Source organism: Marmota marmota, unplaced genomic scaffold, assembly GCF_001458135.2.
Source record: "Marmota marmota marmota unplaced genomic scaffold, marMar, whole genome shotgun sequence".
NCBI classification, from domain to species: Eukaryota; Metazoa; Chordata; class Mammalia; order Rodentia; family Sciuridae; genus Marmota; species Marmota marmota.
Window position 1 is genome coordinate 25,981 of NW_026007246.1, and position 24,186 is coordinate 50,166.

Genomic DNA, 24,186 nt, shown 5'->3' on the forward strand with positions numbered 1-24,186 from the left:
AGTGTTGAATAATATTTGTTTCCCAGAAACCCCCAAAGTTATGTGTGAGTAAAATTAGAAATCCTGGACAGAAATATCTTCTTTTCTACTCTGTTAACATTAGGGAATCTCAAGCTTTTCCTGTTATTATTCATGATATATTTGTCTGATATTTGTATGGGTGTTCTACATTATTTCATTTTTCTCTATTTATTTATGAGAGTTATATTCCATTCATTCATTTTTTTGTTGTTAGCCAGAGACAATTTTTATTCTCATTTTAAATCTTTTTATTTCTCATTTTTATTGCATTTTCCTCTTCTCCTATTCTGACTCTGTTTACTCTCACCACTTTCACTCTACTTACTTTTTTTGAAATATGTTCCAATAATTATATTATAACCAGGACATAATTTTTTTACAGGTAAAACTTGTTATTTTCTACTCTATCTTTTCATTTTGTGCTGCTCTAGAAATCATTTAAAACATATATTTTATGTAAAGTGGATACATATTTTGGTTTATGCTATGATCATTATTGGAGTTTATTCTCTCCTGACAGGAGCCAATGTGAACTTGGTGTGAAGCAAATTGACTTATAAGCCACTGGCTTCTTACAAAGCTGTGTCAGGTTCAGCACTACACTGGAGATGGGTGGACCAGCTGGAGCCACACAGCTACACAGCCTTTCAGAATTGGGTGTGGCCTGTCAAGATGCCAAATCAACTTCATTGCTGCAAGAACCCTAACACACCAAAAAGCAGTATTCCTCCTGCTAAAAACTTATCTCTGCCTTTGATCTACTCTCCCTTAAAGAAACAACTTGATCTTTTTTCTAGTTGTTCAGTTCCAGCTTCTACTGGGATTGGGGAACCTTTCAGGACCTCTGCTTTCCTTTTCAAACTTAATTTCTGGCTCTGTCTCTTATTTCTTTACTAATTATTTGAGCCTTTCTTTTTCCCAGGTGGCTTACACCTTCTGAGCAGGAAACTACCCTGGCAGGGTGATGGCGGCTCTGTGATACTCTCCCCTTACAGAGATACTTGTGAGTGAAAGTAACATGTTAAACATGCTCATTTTTCAGATGTGATCCTCATCTATAAACCCTGTCCAGGAAACATCCCAAAGAGAAACTGGCACACTACAAGTACCCACGAGACACTATGGAACAGAAATCCATTCCAATGCATGGAAATCCACCATCTACTAACACAGACAACATGAGAACAGAGGAAAAATTCACCTCCCAAATTTCATGATTTCTCAATAATTGCATCCAATGACTTAGGTCTAACAACAACTAGATAGTAAGAAAAATATGTTTAATAAATGTAATGATTTCTTGAAGGGAAAGGACATAAAATCGATAGAAATTGCATGTATATTAACAGAAAAGTACCCATCCTGAATCATTCTAATTCCATTAACAGGCAGTTTTGTGTCTCATTTGAGCCTGATATCTTACTCAGTAAAGACACTGGAATCCATGGAGAATAACATCTTTAACCTTGGCATGGATGACAACTAATGTGAAATTAAATGTTGAGCCTTTGGGAAGGAAGCTGTTTTTACATGAATGGCTTCAGTGGTCATTGCATGTATACATGTTCCTAGTTTCAGCTGGTTCTTCATAAGCCTCCAATTTGTCATTCACCATTTAAGAATGTCACACAGATGATAATGCAAACATTATTAAAAATATTGTGCAATTGCTTGCATTAAGTTTATCTGGCATCTACCTTGATATTGATGAGCAGTTAACTTCTCTGTACTTAAATATTTAATTACTATGTTTGGATTTTCAAAGACTCTTGTATTAGGTCATTTCAATTGGCCTAGTTTAACATCTGGAAGCAAGAAAAAGAAATGATCAGGAATTTAAATTGACACATGTGCCTACCTTTTGCTGGCTATGTGCAGTTTCATCCATACGGTGAAGCCTCTTCTGTTCTGCATCAGATGATCTGCCCACATGTGACTCTGCTGACAAATGCACAGATAAACTTAAACTAATTAAAAAATTCATGTGAAAGACAAATTATCCAAATTAAAAGGAAGAGTATGAATAATCATATAATTTACTTTTTCCCAGTTGTATTTTCAATTGAATTTTACTTTAGGAGAATATATGTCATATGTGAAATTTTTATTGCTGTTTGTATGTGGGCCTGTGTGTTTTACCCCAAAAAACATGTATATCCTTTGCAAGTATTATAATACTTACTTCAGATCCCTACTCTTTATATTGGGAGACTCTATAAAGTCCACAGTTTGTTTGAAAACCTACAGAGGCCTGCCTCAGCCTCTCAAGAACCTGCAATTATGGATGTGTGCCTCAAACCCCATGTATACTGACATCATTAAGGAATAATTTTATTGCTCCAATACTTCAGAAAAATTCTCAATAAAATCCTGGCAAATTGAATACAAAAAATATATCAAAAAATCCTGCACCATGATCAAGTGGGATTCATCCCAGGGATGAAAGGTTGGTTCAACATATAGAAATCAATAAATAATAAATAAATCAATAGACTCAAAGATAAGAAGCATATGATCATCTCAATAGATGCAGAAAAAAAAAACATTTGACAAAATACAGGACCTCTTCATGTTCAAAACACTAGAAAACTCTGGGTATAATGGAAACTTATCTCAACATCATAAAGGCTATTTATTCTAAGTCTCAGGCCAACATCATTCTAAATGGAGAAAAATTAAAGGCATTCCCTCTGAAAACTAGAATAAGACAGGTATGCCCTCTTTCACCACTTCTATTTAAATAGTTCTTGAAACACTGGCCAGAGCAATCAGACAGATGAAAGAAATTAAAGGGATATGTATACTTTGATGACCCAAAAAGCTCCACAGAAAACTTCTAGAACTAGTAAATGAATTCAGCAAAGTAGCAGGATATAAACTCAACACCCAAAAATCAAAGGCATTTCTGTGTATCACTGAGAAATCCTCTGAGAGGGAAATGAGGAAAATGACTCCTTTTACAATAACCTCAAAAAAAAAAAAGATACTTGGGAATTAATTTAATGAAAGAGGTAAAAGATCTATACAATGAAAACTACAGAACCCTAAAGAAAGAGATCAAAGAAGACCTTAGAAGATGAAAAGATCTACCTTGGCTTGGATAGGCAGAATTAATATTATCAAAATGACCATACTATCTAAAACAAAGACCATATCTTCATTCTCTCAGGCATCTCAGTTCTACCTCTGCCCCTTTAAGCTCTTTTTAAATTTAGAGAGGAAAGAAAATCAGCCTCACATTCCAACTAACCACTGTAATGACTCCAATCTGGGACACATAATTTTAGCACTTTTAAATATATTTTCCTCATGAATTTACAAAAGTATTTTGAAAAATGGATGCAAGCATCAACATCCACATGTTGTGGCAATCCTCCCAACACATTGTGGAATATCTATATATATCATGTGTGATTAGTTTGTTATCCTTTCAAAAGTTTCAATATATGTTTTCTAGAGAAGTTGTACCACAAAATTTACCTAATTTGAAGTTCCATGTTTCCATCGTCAATTTTGCTCTTATTGGAAGAGAATCTTCTATTTTGTTCATATGCTTGATGTGCATGGAGAAAAGATATAATATATATATATATATATTTTAGATTTGATCCCATCCAGCATGCATTTAATAATGTAACATAAATATAGAAGATGAATTTTACCTTGAAGTATTCACATAAACCCCGACGAACTGAAAAGAGATTGAGATATATGCTCAAATAAGTCTGAATATGCAAAGGGGAGGGAAGGGAGGATATGTGGAGGCAGGAAAGATGGTGGAATAGATGGACATCATTACCCTAGGTACTGTATATATGGTGTGACACTACACTGCGTATAACCATAGAAATGTGAAGTTGTGCTGCAATTGCATAGAATGCATCAAAATGTATTCTGCTGTCATGTATATACCTAATTAAAATTAATTACTTTCAAAAAATCTGAATATAACAAAACTATTCTCATTTCACACTAAATGAATATGGACCCTAGTCCTGGTAGTTAGCATTGGTGAAGACTACTTTAGCTTTAGGAATACTCTTTCATTTGGGGGCTTTATGTTGAGCAATGACAGAAGACTCAAATGTACTAAATCAGAATCAGGAATATAAGTTCAGAAAATTTGCAGTTAAGTTTCCAGGGGTAAAATCACTTTTGCAATGGCCCTTAATAGAATGCTGGAGATGCAGTATGCTGGAGAGCATAGTGATCTGTTTTCAGAAGAGGAAAAAAAGATCCTGAGAAATGCGATAAGGAAACTGAGTTTAAAATGTGACAGGACATATCTCCAGTGAATCCTATCAGAATCATGTAATCCATTTTATTATAAGTATGCTTACTGTCCCCTCATTTGCCTCATAATTATCAAATCCAATGTTGCATTGAGTTTTTTTGGGGGGAAGGTATAATTGTGTGCACATCAGAGAGAGTTTTCTGAACTAATTAGCCCAGATATGTGTGTTTAGAATAAAAGGTAATACACATATTGCACATATTCATGTGAAAACTGGTGTACCTTCTTTTCCCTGAATCCTTTGTTTAATCAATAATTACTTTCTTTTTTTGCCCTCTCCTGGGAAGACAGTGGTTCCTCATTCATGAAAAGAAAATATACAGTAAAGCTAAAGTGTTCAGACTAGACAATATGAGGCACTTTTCCAAAAAGAAAAGTGTTCTGAAAGTTTGTAGAATTATCAGATATCAATAGACTAGTGTGTTTCAAAGAAATTGGTTGAGGGCTGGGATTGTGGCTCGGTGGTAGAGCACTCACCTAGCATGGGCGGGACCCAGGTTCGATCCTCAGCACCACATAAAAATAAAGGCATTATGTTGTGTCCATCTAGTAAAAAAAAGATTCTCTCTCTCTCTCTCTATCTCTCTCTCTCAAAAAAAAAGAAATTGATTGATACACAAAGAGTACTATATTGGTGTTTGAGGAGCAAACTTCATAAAAAGATTTCTGATTAAAAAATGAGTCTGGTGTGGCTTATCTTGACAGCTTTTCAAGTAATTGCACAAAAGTCCCAGATGAGCACAACATTTGCTTTTTAGAGTTCAGAATATATCTCAGCAATATGGTGCATTCCTGGCATGTCCAGGGACATGGTTTCTCATAAATCACCAATAAAATTATGAAATCAAGAATATTAAGGATGATAATAAGAATAACAAGTATGGAAATATTAGTGTCCTTTAAAGCAATGAATGCTTCAAAAATGCAACACAGCTCATTTGAATGACACATATGGATGCTTTACACACCGTGATGCCACTGGATACAGATGGGAGAAATGGATAGCTGCAGGTTACTCAGATTCTTCCAGTTGTAACTGATTCCTATCATGACTGCTTGGGATTTTGAGTTGAAACAGACAAACTGAAAAGATCTGACGAGAATTCTCTCACATTCCTTATATTTCCTTGCTAAATTCTATGTTACTTTCATCACATTCCCATCCCTTTAGCTTTTCCAAAGGAACCCATAGAAGTGGGAGCTTGTCTCCTTACATTTTACATTTTATGTATGGCTCTTTGCCATGCCTTGTGGCCTGTCAATGTTACAGATTTATCTTAGAAATATCTACTCTTCACCTTAGTCTTTGAGTCCCTCCCATATCTCAAGAGACATGCTCAGAATGAAAAGCAAGATTTGTGCTTGCACTTGATCTTGGTTGTGTCTTGAAATGTAGAAACTGATAGTGTTTCTTGCACAGTTCCCAAAAGGATATCCAATGCACAGCTCCAAATCATTTTTTCTACAGATCAGGATCATTTGAATCACCTTAAACTATAATGAACATATAGAAGCTAAGACCTGCTGAGTCAGAACAAGATTTTGAACATGGTCGCCAAGAGATGATTCCTAACAGTTGCAGAGTGTCAGTGTGAAATTTGTCCTCTTCTAATTCATCTGGGTTAATTTGAATGTAGCTCTGGATTCTTTCCTCAAAATAAAGTTTACAAGAATCTTTAAGCTTTCCAAAGTTAATTTTAGATACCTGTGGATTTGGAAAGTGCTCAATAATAATTACTAGTCCTTTCAACTAATCCATTTGCTGTTTCTGTCCTAAAATTTTGCCCTAATGAGTAGCAACATGTTGCATATCATTAACTTGTACACCTGCCTAATCATTTAGGGTAAGTGAACTTATCTCTGTGGGAACAGGTCTTCACTGCTCAATTCATTCCCAACTGTGAGTAAGTCAGGAAGGGTGGAAAAGTTGTACCCTCTCCATCATTCAACTTTGGAACAGGAAACTCACAAATTCTTCTCGCACTTTAAAAACCCTGTTCTTTTCCCTTCTTACATGTTGTTGGAATTTCCTACGCTCTCCTGAGTACCACTGGTTCTTTTTTGTTTTTATTCTTTTTGACAATGTGTACTCACTACCTTCATCAGTCTTCATTCCCTCTTTTTAATGTCCTTTTCCTTATTTAAATTTACCTGTGATAAAAGCATGTCTCAACTGCAATTCACAGCTATCCACCCAACTTAACCTGTGGCTGAAACCTAATGAGATACTCTACTTCTTACCTTTTTTTTCTTAATCTTTACTACTTATTTAATAGGCACATGTCTTGCACAATTAGTGTATACCAGTGCTCATATTTCTTGGCCATTTTTCTTTCCAATATATTTAGTCTTCTATGTGGTTCTTACCTTGTCCAAGTTCACTTATTCCCATTTTTGTGCTTGCATTGATCTCAACAGATTCAGAAGCAGTATACATCTCCTGATGTTGCTCAGAATCACTCTGGTAATGACAAAAATGAGTTACATATAGATATTATCATCACTCTTTGCACATCCCCATATTTACAATTGTGCAATCTTTGGAATTGGAGATTAGACCACTACATTTAGTGAAATAATATTTACTTATAAGACTCGATCTTATGCACTCCAGATGAAGCTGAGCTCTTCTCTTCATCTAGCTACCCATGGGGCAAAACTGGGAAAAAATGAAATAGGAAATGTGTTCTCTGACAACAAGCACTGATATACATATATTCAAAGCCTCTCACATCAGTGCTTAACTAGCAATGTGTGTATTCCTCCAACAAAACTCTTTTGAGACTGGAACTTGATGTTATATAGATTTGACATTTTAAACATAGGAGGGTTAAATTTTTTTAAATTATTATTTTTTTGCTTGTGGTTGGACAGGATTCATTTATTTGATTGATTTATTTTTATGTGATGCTGAATTAAACCCAGGTTTTACACATGCGAGGCAAACACTCATCCCTGAGCCACAACCGTAGCCTGGGAGAGTTAAATATTTAATGTTAAAATATGATATTTGATGTGATAGAGATTTCAAATGTGTCACATCAAGTAGGAAGAAAATACTCTTGGAATTGTTTAATTTGATTCACCAGAGTCTTCTAAAAAGTAATATATTTCAGCAAAGTATTTACTTCATCAAAATTTGAGTTTCAAGGAAGAGAAATTTGGAAGAAAAATGTGTCCACAATTAATGTGGACAAAGGAAAACACTGCATTTGGGTAGAGTATGCAAACATCTTCACTGAAGAAAGTCTTGGAATTCCATGTAAGGAAGGCTCTATTTAATGATGAGTATTTTCAGAGATTGGAGCCAGAAAAACTGGTGTATGGCTGCATAATGAATAAGTCAGGCTGTTTGGAAATGCTAGAAAGCCATGACAAGAACCAGTGACCAGATGAAACACAGAATCCATGGCTTTTAAAAAAAGAAATGCATTCATTGAAGGAATAGACTCCAGCATTGCCAGGAAAAACTAGCAGAGGGCAAGTAATAAATCTCTCCTCTCAAAGACTGAGGAGAATCTCACTAACACAAGTAAAAAATGTGAAAAAGCAAGAGATACACAGTTCTTAAATCATGAATTACAAAATGCCCACTAGAAGTCAAGGAAATATCATTCAAAACTGCATTGGCATTTCATATGCCCCCAGTCAGAATGACATATTTCAAGTATTCAAATAATAAGTGCAGTGCAGAATGTGGCAGGAAAACTAATCCTAGACTGCCAGACTGAAAATAAAGACCTCCACACTGAAAAGCATTATGGAGATTCCTTTAGATTCTAGGAATATGATCCAGCTTTCCCACTCCTTCCAATTAACTCCAATGTATGAATCAGAATGCACATGTGATATATGAACTTCAATATTTTATACTACAAGTCATATTTATAGAATTATGGAACTAACTGATACCCATCAACAAAAGAATGGATTAGAGAAAACACATGGAATATTCAGCACTGATTTTCAGCAAATTAGTTATTCTTGATAAACCATTATGGCAAAATGATTTCACATATAATGTATTAAAATACTGCCTTAAATGTCTTTCAAACATATAAAAGTTAGAGCAGTAAAGTCTTCTTAATTGTGTAAAAATTATTTTAGAGAGAAAATAAGAAACTAGTAGAGATTCCTCTGAACACAAATACAACATTTTCAGCAGAGGAGAGACTTGGATTTTTGCATGGATATCAAGCAAATTTCAAAATACTGCCCAAAATCCTGGGCAGAGTTAGACTGTGAGTGCAGGATCCTTTTATCCCTGGTTACCTCACAGAGGCTTTTTTCCTGGGATAACTGAAACAACATACATTCCTATTTCAACTTCTAAAATCAGATCAAACCATGGTACAAAACAATGGTTGGGAGGCACCCAAAGGAAGAATTAGGGTGGGTTCTAATCTGAGACCAGAATCCAAGACCAGATCTGCTGCTGAGAGCCTTCAGTAGCTAGATCTTGGACCTGTGGTCTGCCAAAGATTAAAAAGTCATGGTACTTTCATTGAAATATGTTGTTTGAAGGTCTCTGATAGCAAGTGCCATGGCAATGGCTGGTAGGAAACTGGATGCATGCAGAAAACACACATGACAATCCACACCAGGGATGGTAAACAAACTCAGCTGAGAGGCATTTAGAAATTTCTTGGCTTTTCCAACACACCGGTTTTTGTAGACACCCTTCTGGTGATTACAATTAAATTCAAAGAGTAAACACCTTGGAGAAGAGTTTCATTGTGTAGTAACTCTGTTTTCTGGATCAGAAACCACTGCAGGTATTGCAACTCCTGAATGCATAGCCAAGTCTCCTTGCAGAATGGTGGAAGTTTAACCTGATCCATTGATGTCAGGATAGTGATAATCAGGAATGGGATGGAAACTCTCATCAGGAATACATGTGTTTTGCCTGTTGGACAGTTATTTGAGTAGAGGTCCATAGAACACTACCTCTTTAAATGGTTGGTGAGAACATTGACAGTGAAAGAGACTATTTGAGAAATCAAGTGATGGAAGAATCTAGCAGTGCTGGGAATTGTTAGGTACAATGGCATTTTCCTACATTTCCCAGAAGAAATTGCAGATTCTCCATGCAGGTCATGATTGCCGTACTCCAATAGCTTGTAAGAAAACCCCTCAGATATATGGACTCTTGCCCACCTCTACATCACTGATTATAGGAGCCCATCTTTAGAGTCTGCATTGCTCACTAGAGTGTTTGTCAGTAAGTATCCATGTTAGATGGGCCCACATCCCTGTGTACATGAACAAGAACTAAGGGTAAGGATTTTCTCCAAATTGTGAAGTTCTCTCATTTCTCTGGGTGAGGTGGGGGCCATCGAGTATCTGAGCTCAGCTTATTCATGGCAATAGCAGGTCAGGACATTTGCAGCTAAAGCAAACAAAGAAAGAGGGTTTCTAAAATTAGAAATCCTGCACAGAAATATCTCCTAACATTAGTATAAGCGAAATCTTAAGCTTTTTAAATTGGTGTTCTTGATGTGTTTTTGTCTGTTATTGGAATGGGGTTTTCACATTATTTCATTTTTCACCTTCAATCTTATTTTTTTTGAGAATTTCATTGCATTACTCTGTGTGTGTGTGTGTGTGTGTGTGTGTGTGTGTGTGGGTTTGTGTGTTCACTATGAAGTGACCAGTTTACCTCTCATTTTAAATTTTTTCTTTCCAATTTGAGTTCATTTCCCCTCATCTCCTCTTTGGCCTTCTTTAATCCCACCTCTTTCCTTCTATTTTAAAACAAGCCCTAATAATTATGCTAAAACCAAGGCCTCTTTTGATTTTCCAGGTAAACATTGATATTTCCTTTTTCATCTCTTCTTTTTGTAGTGTTATATTCTATTACAGGTGACAAGTGTTTTGCTATAAACCTTGATCATTTGTGTAGTTCATTCTGTGACCTCAGAGAAATATTAGTGAGTGAAATTGGCATGTGCAACATGCTGGTTTTCACTCCTGATACTCAGATATAAACCATACCCAGGACACAACCAAAGACAAATCTGTACACTACAAGGACCCTTGTGTAATAGTGGAAGGGAACCCATGCAAACGCATGCAAATCCTTTACATACTAACACAGATCATATGAGATCAGGAGGCATATTCTCATATTATCTATGTTAGATCATATGAGATCTAAATTTCATAATTTAGATCTTCAAAATTTCATAATTTCCCAAAAATGATATCCAAAATCTTTAGTCTAACCTCACATAAAGAGGTAAGGTAAATATGTTTCATAATTTTATTGATTTCTTACAGATAATGGATCGGAAATATATATTATTTGTACATTAGCAGAAAAGTACCCATCCTGAAGTGTTTTGATACAACAAGAAATTTTGTGCCTGATTTGAGCCTGCTCCCTCCCTCCATGGAGATGCTGAAATCCATGGAGAATGACATCTTTAACTTTGGCACAGATGACAGGTAATGTGAAATTAAATGTTGAACCCGTGGGAATTAAGTTGTTTTTACATGAATGGGTTCAGTGGTTATCGCATTTATGTATGTTCATGATTTCAGCTGCTTATTTCTAAGTCTCTGACTTATTGCTTCCAATTTATGGATGTCACACAGAGGAAAACACAAACATTCTCAAAAATATAGGCACAATGCTAACATAAAGCATATGTGTAATCCACTTTGATCTCTAAAGCTAATTTTTATTATTATATATTAATTAATATAACATTTCATGTCTTAACATCTTTATACTTAAATATTAAATTATGATGTTTGAATTCCCAAAGAATGTTCTATGAGTTCAATTCACTTGGCCTAATTGACCTTCTATAAAGAAGAAAAATAAAAGTAATTGGGAATTTGACATGTGCATACCTGTAGCTGACTGTATTCAGTATCTTCAAGACTCTGTTGTGCTTCTCGTGATGACTTGCCCAAATGGGACTCTGTTGACAAATGTACAAATTTACTTAAACTACTTCAAAATAATGTGAATGTCAATTAATCCAAGTAAAAATGAACAGTAGTAATAATCGTATAATTTTACTTTCCTCAAGTACTGTTTCAATCAAGCTAAATTTAAGGTGAATATATCTTATTTTTGGAATGTTTATTGCTGTTTGCATGTGGGCCTGAGTATTTTATCCAGGGACATGTATGTCCTTAGTAGAACTATGATGTTCATATCAAATTCCCTGTCTTAATATTTAGAGACAGGGCGTCTGTAAATACTAATGTTGGCTTGAAACCCGACAGGGATTTATCATCAGCCTTTCAAGTACCTGCAATTACACATGTGTCCCTCTGAAGCCAGTAAATACTGACATCAATTAGTAGTAATTTTAGTGAGCAATGCATCAGAACACCTACAATTGGGGTGTCACCATATACAATGCTAAAATAATTTTCAGGTTGATCTATTTTAGGTGAAACTGAATTTTACAGAAAAAGATTTATATTTCTATGGAAAAAGGAGGCATCAGAGTTTTTACTGTTTCTTCTTTCACATATCATAGAAAAAATCCATTGTTCATCATTTGTCATGTCCCCCCAAACTGATTACATTTACACATTGATCAGCAAATTCCATGTTGTTTTTTAATTTACTTTCCTTTTTTTTTGGTTGTTGCTGTTGTTCATTCTTTACATTAGGAATCACTCTGCCTTGAGAAGTATCCATGATTATGCCTGTTGTTCATGACATAAACTGTCCCCCCTCAATGGGGCTACTTCATTTCTGAAATGTGTATTAAACATGTGACCTGTAAAGTCCTGTTTTTCCTATCTAGTCTATCAGTTCTTGGACTTGAGGGGACTACTTTTACATCAAGTTGTAGTCAACAGTATTTTTTGTTTATTCCACCCACAATTGTGTTTGTGGTAAGATCTTGAGGAGAAAATAGGAAATAGATATTATTTGTACATTAGCAGAAAAGTACCCATGATTTCTTTTCTGGAGATGGAGATGAGCGGAGACATCAAAAGTGAGGTTATGTCCAGAGGGTGGAAATGCTGAGCATGAAAGGCTGTACATCGAGAAACAGGGCTTAAAAGGGAACATGTTTTTATGGAGATATAGTGATTTGTAAGAGGAATTTCAGAGGACATTGCAGGCATAGAGAGGGATCAATATACACAGTGAGGAAAAATTTGTATTTTGAAAGATTCCTAGGAAAGTTAAGGTGCTTGGACATCCATGATCTAAAGAGGGCTGATAGTCATATGTGCAGTATATGCATAAATAACAGGACCATCCTCAGTGCTCTAGCAGATTAATATGAAGGACCTGTGCACAAATGGAGATACATAATGAGAAGGCCACAGTGCACTGGAAGTTGATGCCAGCGTGAATGGAGGGAATGTTTCTGGAAATACAGAGGATAGAACAATTTCAGTGAACTCTGTAAAATGAAGACTAATTACAGAAACAAAGAAAGAAGCTGGGCCACAGGAATGTATGATTCTGCTCCTGACTATATCTCAAGGATTCAAATAATATGTGTAGTAAATGCAGCTACTGTGAATGTTGCTTTCCTTTATCATGTAGTTTCTTCATGGCAATATCTTTCTATGTTGAGGAAACTACTTCAACAAGAGGGTGGGCAATTTTGTGAACTTTGAAAATACAAATATTTTATCCATTTTATTATAAGTATGCTTCCCATCAGAGAATCAGAGTCGTCTATGGGAGAGCTTCAGTGGGAGATGAAAATAATGCTCTCCAGCCAATAATGGATTCATTTTACAAGAAAGGAGTAAACTAAATTACATTTGATCATACATTGTATCTTTTCTTGCTACAGACTGACCACATTATTGGTGAATGTCAAAAACCATAAAACAAATCACAGATACAATGGAAAAAGTTCATATACAAGGGGTCATAATAGAGTTGACATTATCTTGTAGATGAGTTTTTTTCTGTTTCACAAACTGTTCTTGACCTCCTGGGTTCAATCCCATACCATATCCTCATTCTCCTAGGTTTCTCAACTGTAGCAGTGCCCCAACATAAGCTTTTTTAAAACGAGGGTGAAAGAAAATCAGCCTCATAATCCAACTAACTACTGTAATGAATCAAATGTGGAAACATAATTTTAGAGACATCTATTATAAGTTATTTTTAAGTATAATTTTCTCATGATTTTATAGAAATATTTTGAAAAGAGATGTAAGCATCAACATCCACATATTGTTGCAAATCCTTCCTACACACTGTGGGAAAATAACACACATGAGGTGTGAAGAGTTGCTATCATTTCAAAGTTTCTCTACATGTTTTCCAGAGAGGTTGTACCACAAAAGTTACCTGTTTTGACTTTGCATGTTACTATCTTCAATTTTGGTCTTTGGGGAAATGAATCCTCTTTCATAGGCTTGATGTTCTTGGAGAGAAGATATTATATAAACATTTTAAATTCCATCCCATCCAGCATGCACTTAATAATTTAAAATAAACAGAAGATGAATTACCTTGAAGGAAGCACATGAATCCTGACATCCTGAAAAGAGATTGAGATGTATGCTCAACAAAACCTGAATATGAAAAAACTACAATCGTGGTTCTACTGAATGAATATGGGACCCTAGTTCTGCTAGTTAGCATTGATGAAGATTATTTTAGCTTTAAGTATCTTCTTTCATTTGGGGACTTCATGTTGAGTGAGAAATCAGCATTAGGAATAAAGGATTAGGAAAATTTTCAGTTGAGTTTTCCAACAGCAAAGTCATTTTTGCAATGACCATTAATAGAAACACATTGGCATATATACCAATGTCAAGATGCAGAATGCTGGAGAGCACAGTGATCTGTGTTCAGAGGAGGAAAGATTGACCCTGAGAAGTTCAATGTTGAAGCAGAATTAAAAATGTGGCAGCAAATATCTTGAGTAAATCCTATCAGAATTATTTAACCCATTTTATTATAAGTATGTTCCTGTCCCTCATTTCCCTTATAATTAATATACCCAAATTTGTGATAAGATTTCAGAGGAGGGTACACTTGTTTGCTCATCATAGAGAGTTCTCTGAGTCAGTTATCTCTGACACATGTGTTTAGAGTCACAGTTAATGGTCTTTGCTCATATTCATGTAAAAAACTGGTGTGATCTTCTTTTCCCAGAAACTCTGGTTTAACCAATACCAACTTTCTTTTGGCAATCTTGTGCAAAGATAGTGGTCCCACATCTATGCAATAAATCTATGGTAAAGCATAAAGAGCTCAGACAAGGCAATCCAAAAGGAAAAGTGTTCTGAATTCTTGCAGAATTATCACATACCAATAATCTAATGTGTTTCAAAAAAGTTGGTAAATACATGGAGAGTAACAATGTTGGTGTTTGAGGAGCAAACTTCATAAAGTTTTCTGGTTAAAAAATGAGTCTGGCGAGGCTTATGTAGACAGATTTTGAAGTAATTGCACAAAAGTCCCAGATGATCACAACATTTGCTTTCTAGGCTTCAGAATTTATCTCAATAATATAATGGACTCCTGGCATGTCCAGGAACTTGGTTTCTCACAAAATTCCAATAAAATAATGAAATAGATACATTAAGGATGATAATAGGAATAGTATGATTGGAATTATCAGCTTCTTTATAGCAATGAATGCTTCAAAAATGCATGGATCCTCATCTGAAGGACACAAATGGATGCCTCAAGCACTGTGATGCCTCTTGGATATAGAGGCAGGAAAGGGATGGCTGTAGGTTATCCTAATTCTGCCAGTTGCCACTGGTTCTTACAATCTCTGCACCAGACTTCAACTTGAAGAAAGGAAAGCTAAGAGAGCTGACTAGAATTCTCCTATTTACTTGTTTTTTTTCCCTTTTAAATTGTATGTTTTCTCCCTCACTTTCTCTTCCCTTCAACTTTTCCAAAGAAACTCATAAAAGTGGGAGCTTGTGTTTTTCCATTTCCATCCTTCATATGGATCTTTGCCACTCTTGTTGCCTGCCAATGTAACACAGTTATCTTAGAAATATAATTTCTTCATCTTAGTCCTTTGTGTTCTTCCCACATCTCAAGAGACATGTTCAGAAAAAAAGTGAGATTAATGCTTGCACTTAATCTGGTTGTTGTGTCTTGAAGTGTAGGAACCAGCTGTGGTTCTTGTATATTTCCCCAAAGTATATCCAATGCACAGCTCCAAATCATGTTGTCTAAAGACCAGGATAATTGGAGTCACCTTAGAATGTAATGGACATGTAGAGGCAAAGATCTGCTGAGTGAGAACAAGAGTTTGAACATGATCTTCAAGGGATGATTCCTTAAAATTCCAGAGTTCCAGTATGAAATTTGTCAGCTTCTATTCCTCTATAGCAATTTGAGTGTAGCTTTGGATTCTTCCCAAAAATGTTCCATCAAAGTAAAGTTTGGAAAGATCTGTGATCTCTCCACTGTTAATTTTAGATACCTGTAGTTTTGGGTAATGCTCAATTACCACTCATATTTCCTTCTACTTTTACATTTGCTTTTTCTGCCCTATAATTTGCCTTAGGGTGTAGCAACAAGTTTCAAGTCATTTAATTATATACATGCCTAATCATTTAGGGTAACTGAACTTAGTTCTGTGGAAACAGATCTTAATTCCTCAATTTATTCCTAATCGTGTATAAGTGAGGAAGGGTGGGAAAGTTTTATTCTCTCTTTCATTCAACTTTTAAACTGGAAACACATAAATATTTTCCAGATTTTGAAAATCCTTTTCTTTTTTTTGAACAGAAATATAGTTTAATGAGTTAATATAATGTATTCCCTCTTTTTATTTCTAAGAAATTTTGTTTTTTTTTTCTTTTTTTAATGGTTTTATTAAATGGCAGTGGAATGCATCACAATTCATATTACACATACAGAGCACAATTTTTCGTATCTATGTTTGTATACAAAGTATATTCACACCAATTCATGTCTTAATACATGTACTTTGGATATAATGATGTTCATCACATTCCACCATCATTTCTAACACCCTGCCTCTTCCCTTCCCCTCCCACCCCTTTGCCTATCAGTAGTTCTTCTATTCCTCTCAGGCTACCCCTCCCTACCCCAGTATGAATCAGTCTCCTTATATCAGAGAAAACATTCAGCATTTGTTTCTTTGGGATTGGCTAACTTCACTTAGCATTGTTTTCTTCAACACCATCCATTTAACTGCAAATGCCATGATTTTATTCTCTTTTATTGCTAAGTAATATTCCATTGTGTATTTATGCCACATTTTTATCCAGTCACCTACTCAAGGGCATCTAGGTTGGTTCTACAGTTAAGCTATTGTGAATTGTGCTGCTATGAACGTTGATGTGGCTGTATCCCAGCAGTATGCTGTTTTAAGTGTTTGTCTATTGACCAAGGAGAGGGATAGCATGTCAAATGGTGGTTCTATTCCCAGTTTTCCATGGATTCTCTACACTGCTTTCCATATTGGCTGTACCAATTTGCAGTCCCACCAGCAATATATGAGTGTACCTTTTCCCCCCACATCATCGCCAACACTATTGTTGTTTATCTTTATAATAGCTGCCATTCTGACAGGAGTGAGATGAAATCTTAAGAGTAGTTTTGATTTGCATTTCTCTAATTGCTAGAGATAATGAACAATTTTCACATATTTGTTGATTGATTTTACACCCGCTTTTGAGATGTGTCTGTTTAGGTCCTTGGCCCATTTATTGATTAGGTTACCTAGAAAACCCTCTTCTGTTCCCTTCTCATCTGTAGGTGGAATTTCCCACCCTCTCCTGACTACCACTGATTCTTTTCTATTTGTTTTTGAATGTGTGTACTCACTGCCTTTGTCAGTCTTCATTCCCTCTTCTTCCGTCCTTTTCCTTGTTTCAAATTTACCTGTGAGGGAAGCATGTGTCAAATGCAACTAACAATACAATTCCTTTAGCAAATACACTCAATTCAACCTGTGGCTGAAACCCGATGAGATACACCAGTTCTTACATTTAATGTGTTTGTCCCTACCAGTTATTTAATAGGCACATTCCTTGAACAAGTACTGTATACCAGTGCTCATATATTTTGGCCATTCTCTTTCCAATACAGTTTGTATCCTGTGTTTCTTACCTTCTCCATGTCCATTTATTGTCTTTGTGCTTGGATCAAACTTACTGGATACACCAGCAGCACACTCCTCTCGAAGTTGCTCAGAATCACTCTGGTAAAAATAATGACAATAATGAGTTTTATATAGATTTCTGCTCCTCTCTTTGAACATCATTCTATTTATAGTTATGAAGTCATTGCAATTGCAGATTAGACCATTACATTTTCTGCAATGATATTTCCACATGAGACACATGTAGTCCAGGTGAAACTGAGTTCTGCTCTTTATCTGGCTACTGATGGGGAAAATCAGGAAGAAAGAAAGAGGAAAATTTGTTCCCTTACAACAAACTCACTGATATGCATATATCCAAAACAACTAATACCAGTGCTCAATTAGTAAACTCTGCATTCTCCCACAAAATAAAGAGTAGAAAATTTGTTTAAAATGTTTTTTTTTAATTAGATTTGATGTTATAGAGATACAACATTTTGAACAATGAAAGGTCAAATTTTTTTTGATTGCCTACATATGATACTTGATATGATAAGAGTCTTTCAAATGGGTCATCTTGAATAGGAAGAAAATATTCTTGCACTTGTTTCTTTTGAGTCTCCAGAGCCTTCCAAATATGCATCTCATTGAGCAAAATATTCACATAGTCAAAATTTCATTTTAAAAGAACAGCGATTCAGTACGAAAGATGTGTCTGTATTTTATGCACACCAATGAGCACACTCTATTTGCTTAGAGAATGAAAACTCTTTATTGCAGAAAGAACTAAAAGGAATTTCAAAGAAGTAAGACAGTAGCACAGCATCACGCTGTGTTTCCTGACTAACTACTTTCAGAGTTTGGACCCAGAGAAACTGGTGTACGGCTGCATAGTAATGAATAAATCAGGCTGTGTGGAATAACTGGAAAGCCATGACAGAGAACTAGTGACCACATGAAACACAGAAATCATGGCTTTTAAAACAAAATATGCATTCCTAGAAGAAATAGACTGCAGCTGTGCCAGCAAAACTAGCATAGGGCAAGCAACAAATCTCCCCTCTGGAGGGCGGAGGAGAATCTCACCAATCCAATTTTAAAAATGACAAAAAAGCAAGAGATAGACATATTTCAAATCAGGAACTACAACTTGCCCACAGCCATATAAACATTAGTCACCATCACTAGCACCCAAGGAAATAGCATTCAAAACAGCATTGACATTTCAGATGTCCCCAGTCAGAATGACATTTATCAAGTTCTCAAATAATAAGTGAAGTGCAGGGAGTGGGAGAAAAGTATAATCTTACACATCCAGACTGAAAATTAAGATTTCCACACTGAAAAGCAATATGTAGAATCCTCTGGATTCTAGGAATATAACTGCCATATGACCCAGTTTTTCCACTTCTTGATTTGAACGCCAATGTAACAAAACCAGCATGTACATGTGACTTTTTAATGTCAACGTTTTAGCACTGTAATCACAATTATAAAGTGGTGGAACTAACTCTAATATCCATCAAGGAGAAAATGTATATAAAAAAGATACTTGTCACTGATTTTGAGCAGATTAGTTATTTATAAATCCCAATATTTTATATGAATTCAGTGCCCTAAATGCTCTAACATAAAAGTTGCAACAGCAAAAACTCCTTAATTATACAAAGGAAAATACTTTAGTGAAAAAAGGAAACTAATGTATAATCCTCTCAATTCAAATGCAACATTTTAAGCAAAGAAGGTATTTGAATTTTCTCAAAGTTATCAACCAGAATTCAAAATACTGCCAAATTGCATAGGCAGAATGGCACTGCAAGATTTCAGAAAAAAACCTTCATTCTTATTTTAACTTTTATAAGATGGAACTCTTTCATAAACTGTGGTCATTGAGGCACCCACAACAAGTATTAAGGTAGGTGTAAAAGAGAACTGAGATAGATCTGCTGATGGCTCTGGGCAGCTAGAATTTGGTCCTGTGGTCTGCCTAAGGATGAAGAGTTCTTGGCATTTTCATTGAATGATGTTGTTTGAAGATTTGTGAAAGCAAGTGCCAAGGTTATTTCTGGTAGAAAAATTGTCCTCCTACAGAACAACACACATGTGCAGACACACATGTGCAAATAGGGTCAAGCCAGTCAGCTGGCTTGAGAGGCATTTCAAGTTCTTATCTGTTACCACCATGCTTATACTTGTAGACACCCTGCCGGGTATTACAATAAAATCCTGAGAGCAGACACCTTTGACAAGGGTCCCCTTGTAGTAATTCTGTGGGTGAGATCAGAAACCACTGCTGGTCTTGAACTTCCCAGATGCATAGCCAACTCTCCACACAGAATGGTGGAGGTTCACCCTCATCATATGTTCTCAGGATAGTGATAGTCAGGAATGGGCTGATAATTCTCACCAGCAATACATGTGTAATGCTTGTTGGACAGTTACTTGAGTAGAAGTCCACAGAGCACTGCCTCTTTAAATAAGTATTTAGAATAATGATAGTGAAGGAGAGTGCTTTTTGAGAATTCAAGTGACAGAAGAATCCAGCAGTGTTGGGGCATTGTTAGGTGCAATGATATTTTCCTTCAGTTTCCAAAAGATTCTGCAAGCAGACTATGACTGTCATGCTCCAATAGTTTGCCAGGAAACTACTCAGAGACATGGAATCTTGCCCATCTCTAGACCACTGGCTACAGGAATCCACCAGGTGGTCTGCATTACATACTAGTCCCTAGGCTCCATGAACCAGAGTGTTTGTCAGGAAGTTCCCAAATTAGATAGACCCACTTTTCTGAGTCACGAACAAGTACTGAGGGTAAGGGTTTTCTTGAAATTGCTAAATTTCCTCAGTATTCTCTGAGTGTGGTGGGAGACAGAGGAGCAGAGGGGCTCAGCTTATTCATACAAATATCAGGTTAGGCCTTTTGCAGCTAGAGCAAATAAAGATAGTGTTGGATAATATTTGTTTTCCAGAAAACCCCCAAAGTTATTTGTGGCTAGATTTAGAAATCCTGGATAGAAATATCTTCTTTTCTACTGTGTTAATATTAGGGAGTTTCAAACTCTTGCTGTTATTGTTCATTATTTTTTGGTATGCTATTTGTATTGTTTTTCCATGTTATTTCATTTTTCTCTCTCTTTTTTAAATGAGAGTTTCATTCTATTTTGGGGGGGGTTGGTACCCAGAGACAATTTTTATTCTCACTATAAATCCTTTCATTTCTAATTTTTATTGCATTTTCTCCTCTTCTCCTATTCTGTCTCTCTTTAGTCCCACCACTTTCACTCTACTTCATATTAAAAATATATTCCAATAATTGTATTATAACCAAGGCAGGTGTTTTTGGAGATCAACCTTGTTATTTCCTACTCCATTTCTTCATTTATTGCTGTTCTAGAGATAATTTAAAACATACATTTTGTGTACAGTGAATACATGTTTTTCTTTATGCTGTGATGGTTGTTGGAGTTTACTCTCTCCTGACAGGAACCAGCCATGCACTTTATGAGAATCAAATAGACATAGAAGCCATTGCGTAGAAAAAGTCTGGTATCTGGGAATTTCCATCAGCAATCTTGCTGGTTTGAGAGACTGGCCCCATACATGTGACTTCTTACACAGCTCCATCAGGTTCAGCACTGCACTGGAGATGGGTTGACCAGGTGAAGCCACACAGCCACACAGCCAGAGTTGGGTGTGGCCAGTATGCTAATCAAACTCTTTGCTGCAAGACACCTACCACACCAAAAAGAATATTCCTCCTGTTTTCAGGTGCAGGGGTGCATGCCTGTAATTCCAGTAGCACAGGAGGCTGAGCAGGAGGATCATGAGTGCAAAGCCAGTCTCAGCAAAGAGTGAGGTGCTAAGCAACTCAGTGAGACCCTGTCTCTAAATCAAATACAAAATAGGGTGGAGGATGTGGCTTAGTGTTCTTGTGGCCCTGAGTTCAATCCCTAGTACACACACACACACACACACACACACACACACGTTTCCTTTTTCTGAAAACTTATCCCTGCCTTTGATACACTCTCCTTTAAATGAAGAACTAGAGACATTTTCTAGTTGCTCAGCTGCAGCTCCACTGAAATTGGGGATCCATTTAAGAGCTCTGCTTCACCTTTCAAACTTAATTTCTAGCTCTGGCTCTTATTTCTTTACTATTTATTTCAGACCTTCTTTTTCTCAGATGGCTTACACCTTATGAGCAGGGTGATGGTGGCCTCATGATACTCTCCCCTTACAGTGATACTTGTGAGTGAAAGTAGAACATAAAATATGCTCATTTTCAGCTGTGATACTCAGAAATAAATAATGCCCAGGAAACATCCCAAAGAGAAACTTGCACACTACAAGTACCCACATGAGTCTGTGGAATAGAAATCCATTCAAGTACATGGAAATGAACAACCTACTAACACAGACAACAGGAAAACAGAGGAAAAGACCTCCAAAATTTCATGATTTCCCCAAAATTGCATCCAAAGAATTAGGTCTAACCACAACTAAATAGATAAGGTAAATATAATTAATAGTTGCATTGATTTCTTTAATTTTTTTTTTTAGTTGTAGCTGACCAGTTAACTTCTCTGTACTTAAATATTTAATTACTATGTTTGGATTCCCAAAGAGTATTGTAGTAGGTCATTTCAATTGGCCTAGTTTAATGTCTGGAAGCAAAAAAAAAAAAAAGAAAAAAGAAAAAGAAATGACCAGGAATTTAAATTGACACATGTGCCTACCTTTTGCTGGCGATGTGCAGTATCATCAATATCATGAAAACTCTTCTGTTCTGCCTTGGATGATCTGTCCAAATGTGGCTCTGTTGAGAAATGCACAGATAAACTTAAACTACTAAAAAAATTCATGTGAAGGACAAATTATCCAAATAAAAAGGAAGAGTATGAATAATCTTATAATTTTATTTTTCCAGTTATATTTTTATTGAAGTTTTACTTTAGGAGAATGTACTCATGTGTGAAATTTTTATTTGTGTGTGGGCCTGTGTATTTTACCCCAAAACATGTGTATCCTTGGCAAATACTATAATGCTTACTTCAGATCTCAAGTCTTTATATTGGGAGACAGGGTGTCTGTAAAGTCCAAGGTTTACTGGAAACCCTGCAGGGGCCTGCCTCAGCCTCTCAAGTACCTGCAATTATGGATGTGTGCCTCTGAACCCCATTTATACTGACATCATTGAAGAGTAATTTTACTGGTCCAATAACTCAGAAAACCACTGGGGAAGACACTAGGTATTCACCATGTATGATGTCTATAATAACTCACAACTTGATTCATTCGACTTCAATAAATATTTTATAGGAAAAATTAAATTTCCATGTAAACAAAAATCATCACACTGTTTACTCTTTGCTCAATTTTTAAATTTTAAAAATCCTTTGTACTTAATTGTGTCCCAGATAAATTATCACATTTACACCTTAATAAAATGAATTCCATATTATTTTTCTTTTTAATTTCCCTTTCTTTTCATATTTTTTCTATTAAAATTGCCTCTGTCATGCAAAACATCCATGGTCCATGATTATACCTCTTATTCCTGACATAAACTGTTTTTGCTTTTCCTTGGGACTACTTTAGACATATTACAACTTTTGTACGGGTAATACACACGTGAGCTGTAAAGTATTCAGTTTCCTAGCCAGTTCATCAGTTACTGAACTTGAGGGAACTGCTTTTATATCATGTTATTGTCAACAGGTTTATTTATTTCTACCTATAGCTGAATTTGTGATAAGAGCTAGAGGTGAAACTAGGGACCAGGGGTAAATACTTTTCTAGAGATAAAGATGAAAGGAGACTTCAAAAGTGAGGATATTCACCAGACAGAGGAAATGCTGAAAGAATGGAAGGCTATACATAGACACAAGGTTTAAATGGGACATGCTTGTCTGACTATATAGGGATTGGCAAGGAGAATGGCCAGAGGATATTGCAGGCAGAGAGAGGGATAAAATACACAGTGAGGAAAAATTTGTATTATGAAAGATTCCTGGGGAAGTTAAGATGCTTGGACATCCTTGTATTAAAGTGGGCTGATATGCAGTATATGTATAAATAGCAGAACCAACTTCAATGCAATATGCAGGTGACCTTGAGTAGCATGTGCATGAAATGGAGATGAATAATGAGAAGGCAACAGTGCACTAGAAAATTGATGCATCCTGATTGGGTGGCATTTTTCTCAAAATAGTAGAAAATTTTCAGTGAGATGTAAGAATCAATTTTAATTAAATGAACAAAGACAGAAGGTGGGTCTGAGTAATTTGAGATTCTGTTATTCATGTTCACAAATGAGATGCTTAATACAGTGCAGGAACTGTGAATGTTGCTTTCATTTAGCATGTATTTTCTCCTGTAGCAAAATCTTCCTGTGTTGAGATAACTCATTTAGAAGCTTGGTGTGAAATTTTCTGAAATTGGATTTACAAATCCCACAGGACTATCAGAAAAGTCTGTGGGAGAGGATCAATTGGAGATCAACTGCCCAGCATGCAAAAGAATCCAGTTCAATGCCAAGCATTAACAACATAAACAAACCATGTCGTAGGAATATGAGCAATCTCTTATTGCTATGTGGAAGTTTATTTTTGATTTAGATCATTTAGTCCAAATTCCTGGAAAGAAGTTTCTCCAGCAATAATGGATTCATTTTATAGGAAAGGAGTAAAATAGATTACATATGATAATCCTTTCTTGCTATAGACTGATCATATCAAGGATGAAGGGCATGAACAAAAGTAAAGCATGAAACAAAACACAAGGTCATGGAATTAGTCCATACACAAGTTGTCATAGTAGAATTGACATTCTCTTTT

At 35.8% G+C, this 24,186-nt stretch overlaps 1 protein-coding gene across 1 annotated transcript in view; it reads right to left on the minus strand.

The window, feature by feature from the left end:
- The window catches only part of LOC107133685, a 57,568-nt gene that overhangs the window by 15,871 nt on the left and 17,511 nt on the right, over positions 1–24,186 (minus strand). The window contains exons 5-7 of the mRNA XM_048797685.1: positions 22,087–22,166; positions 17,373–17,463; positions 17,088–17,144 (exon numbers count right to left, since the gene is read on the minus strand). Coding sequence (XP_048653642.1) covers positions 17,088–17,144; positions 17,373–17,463; positions 22,087–22,166 — 228 coding nt within the window. The remainder of the gene's footprint in view (positions 1–17,087; positions 17,145–17,372; positions 17,464–22,086; positions 22,167–24,186) is intronic.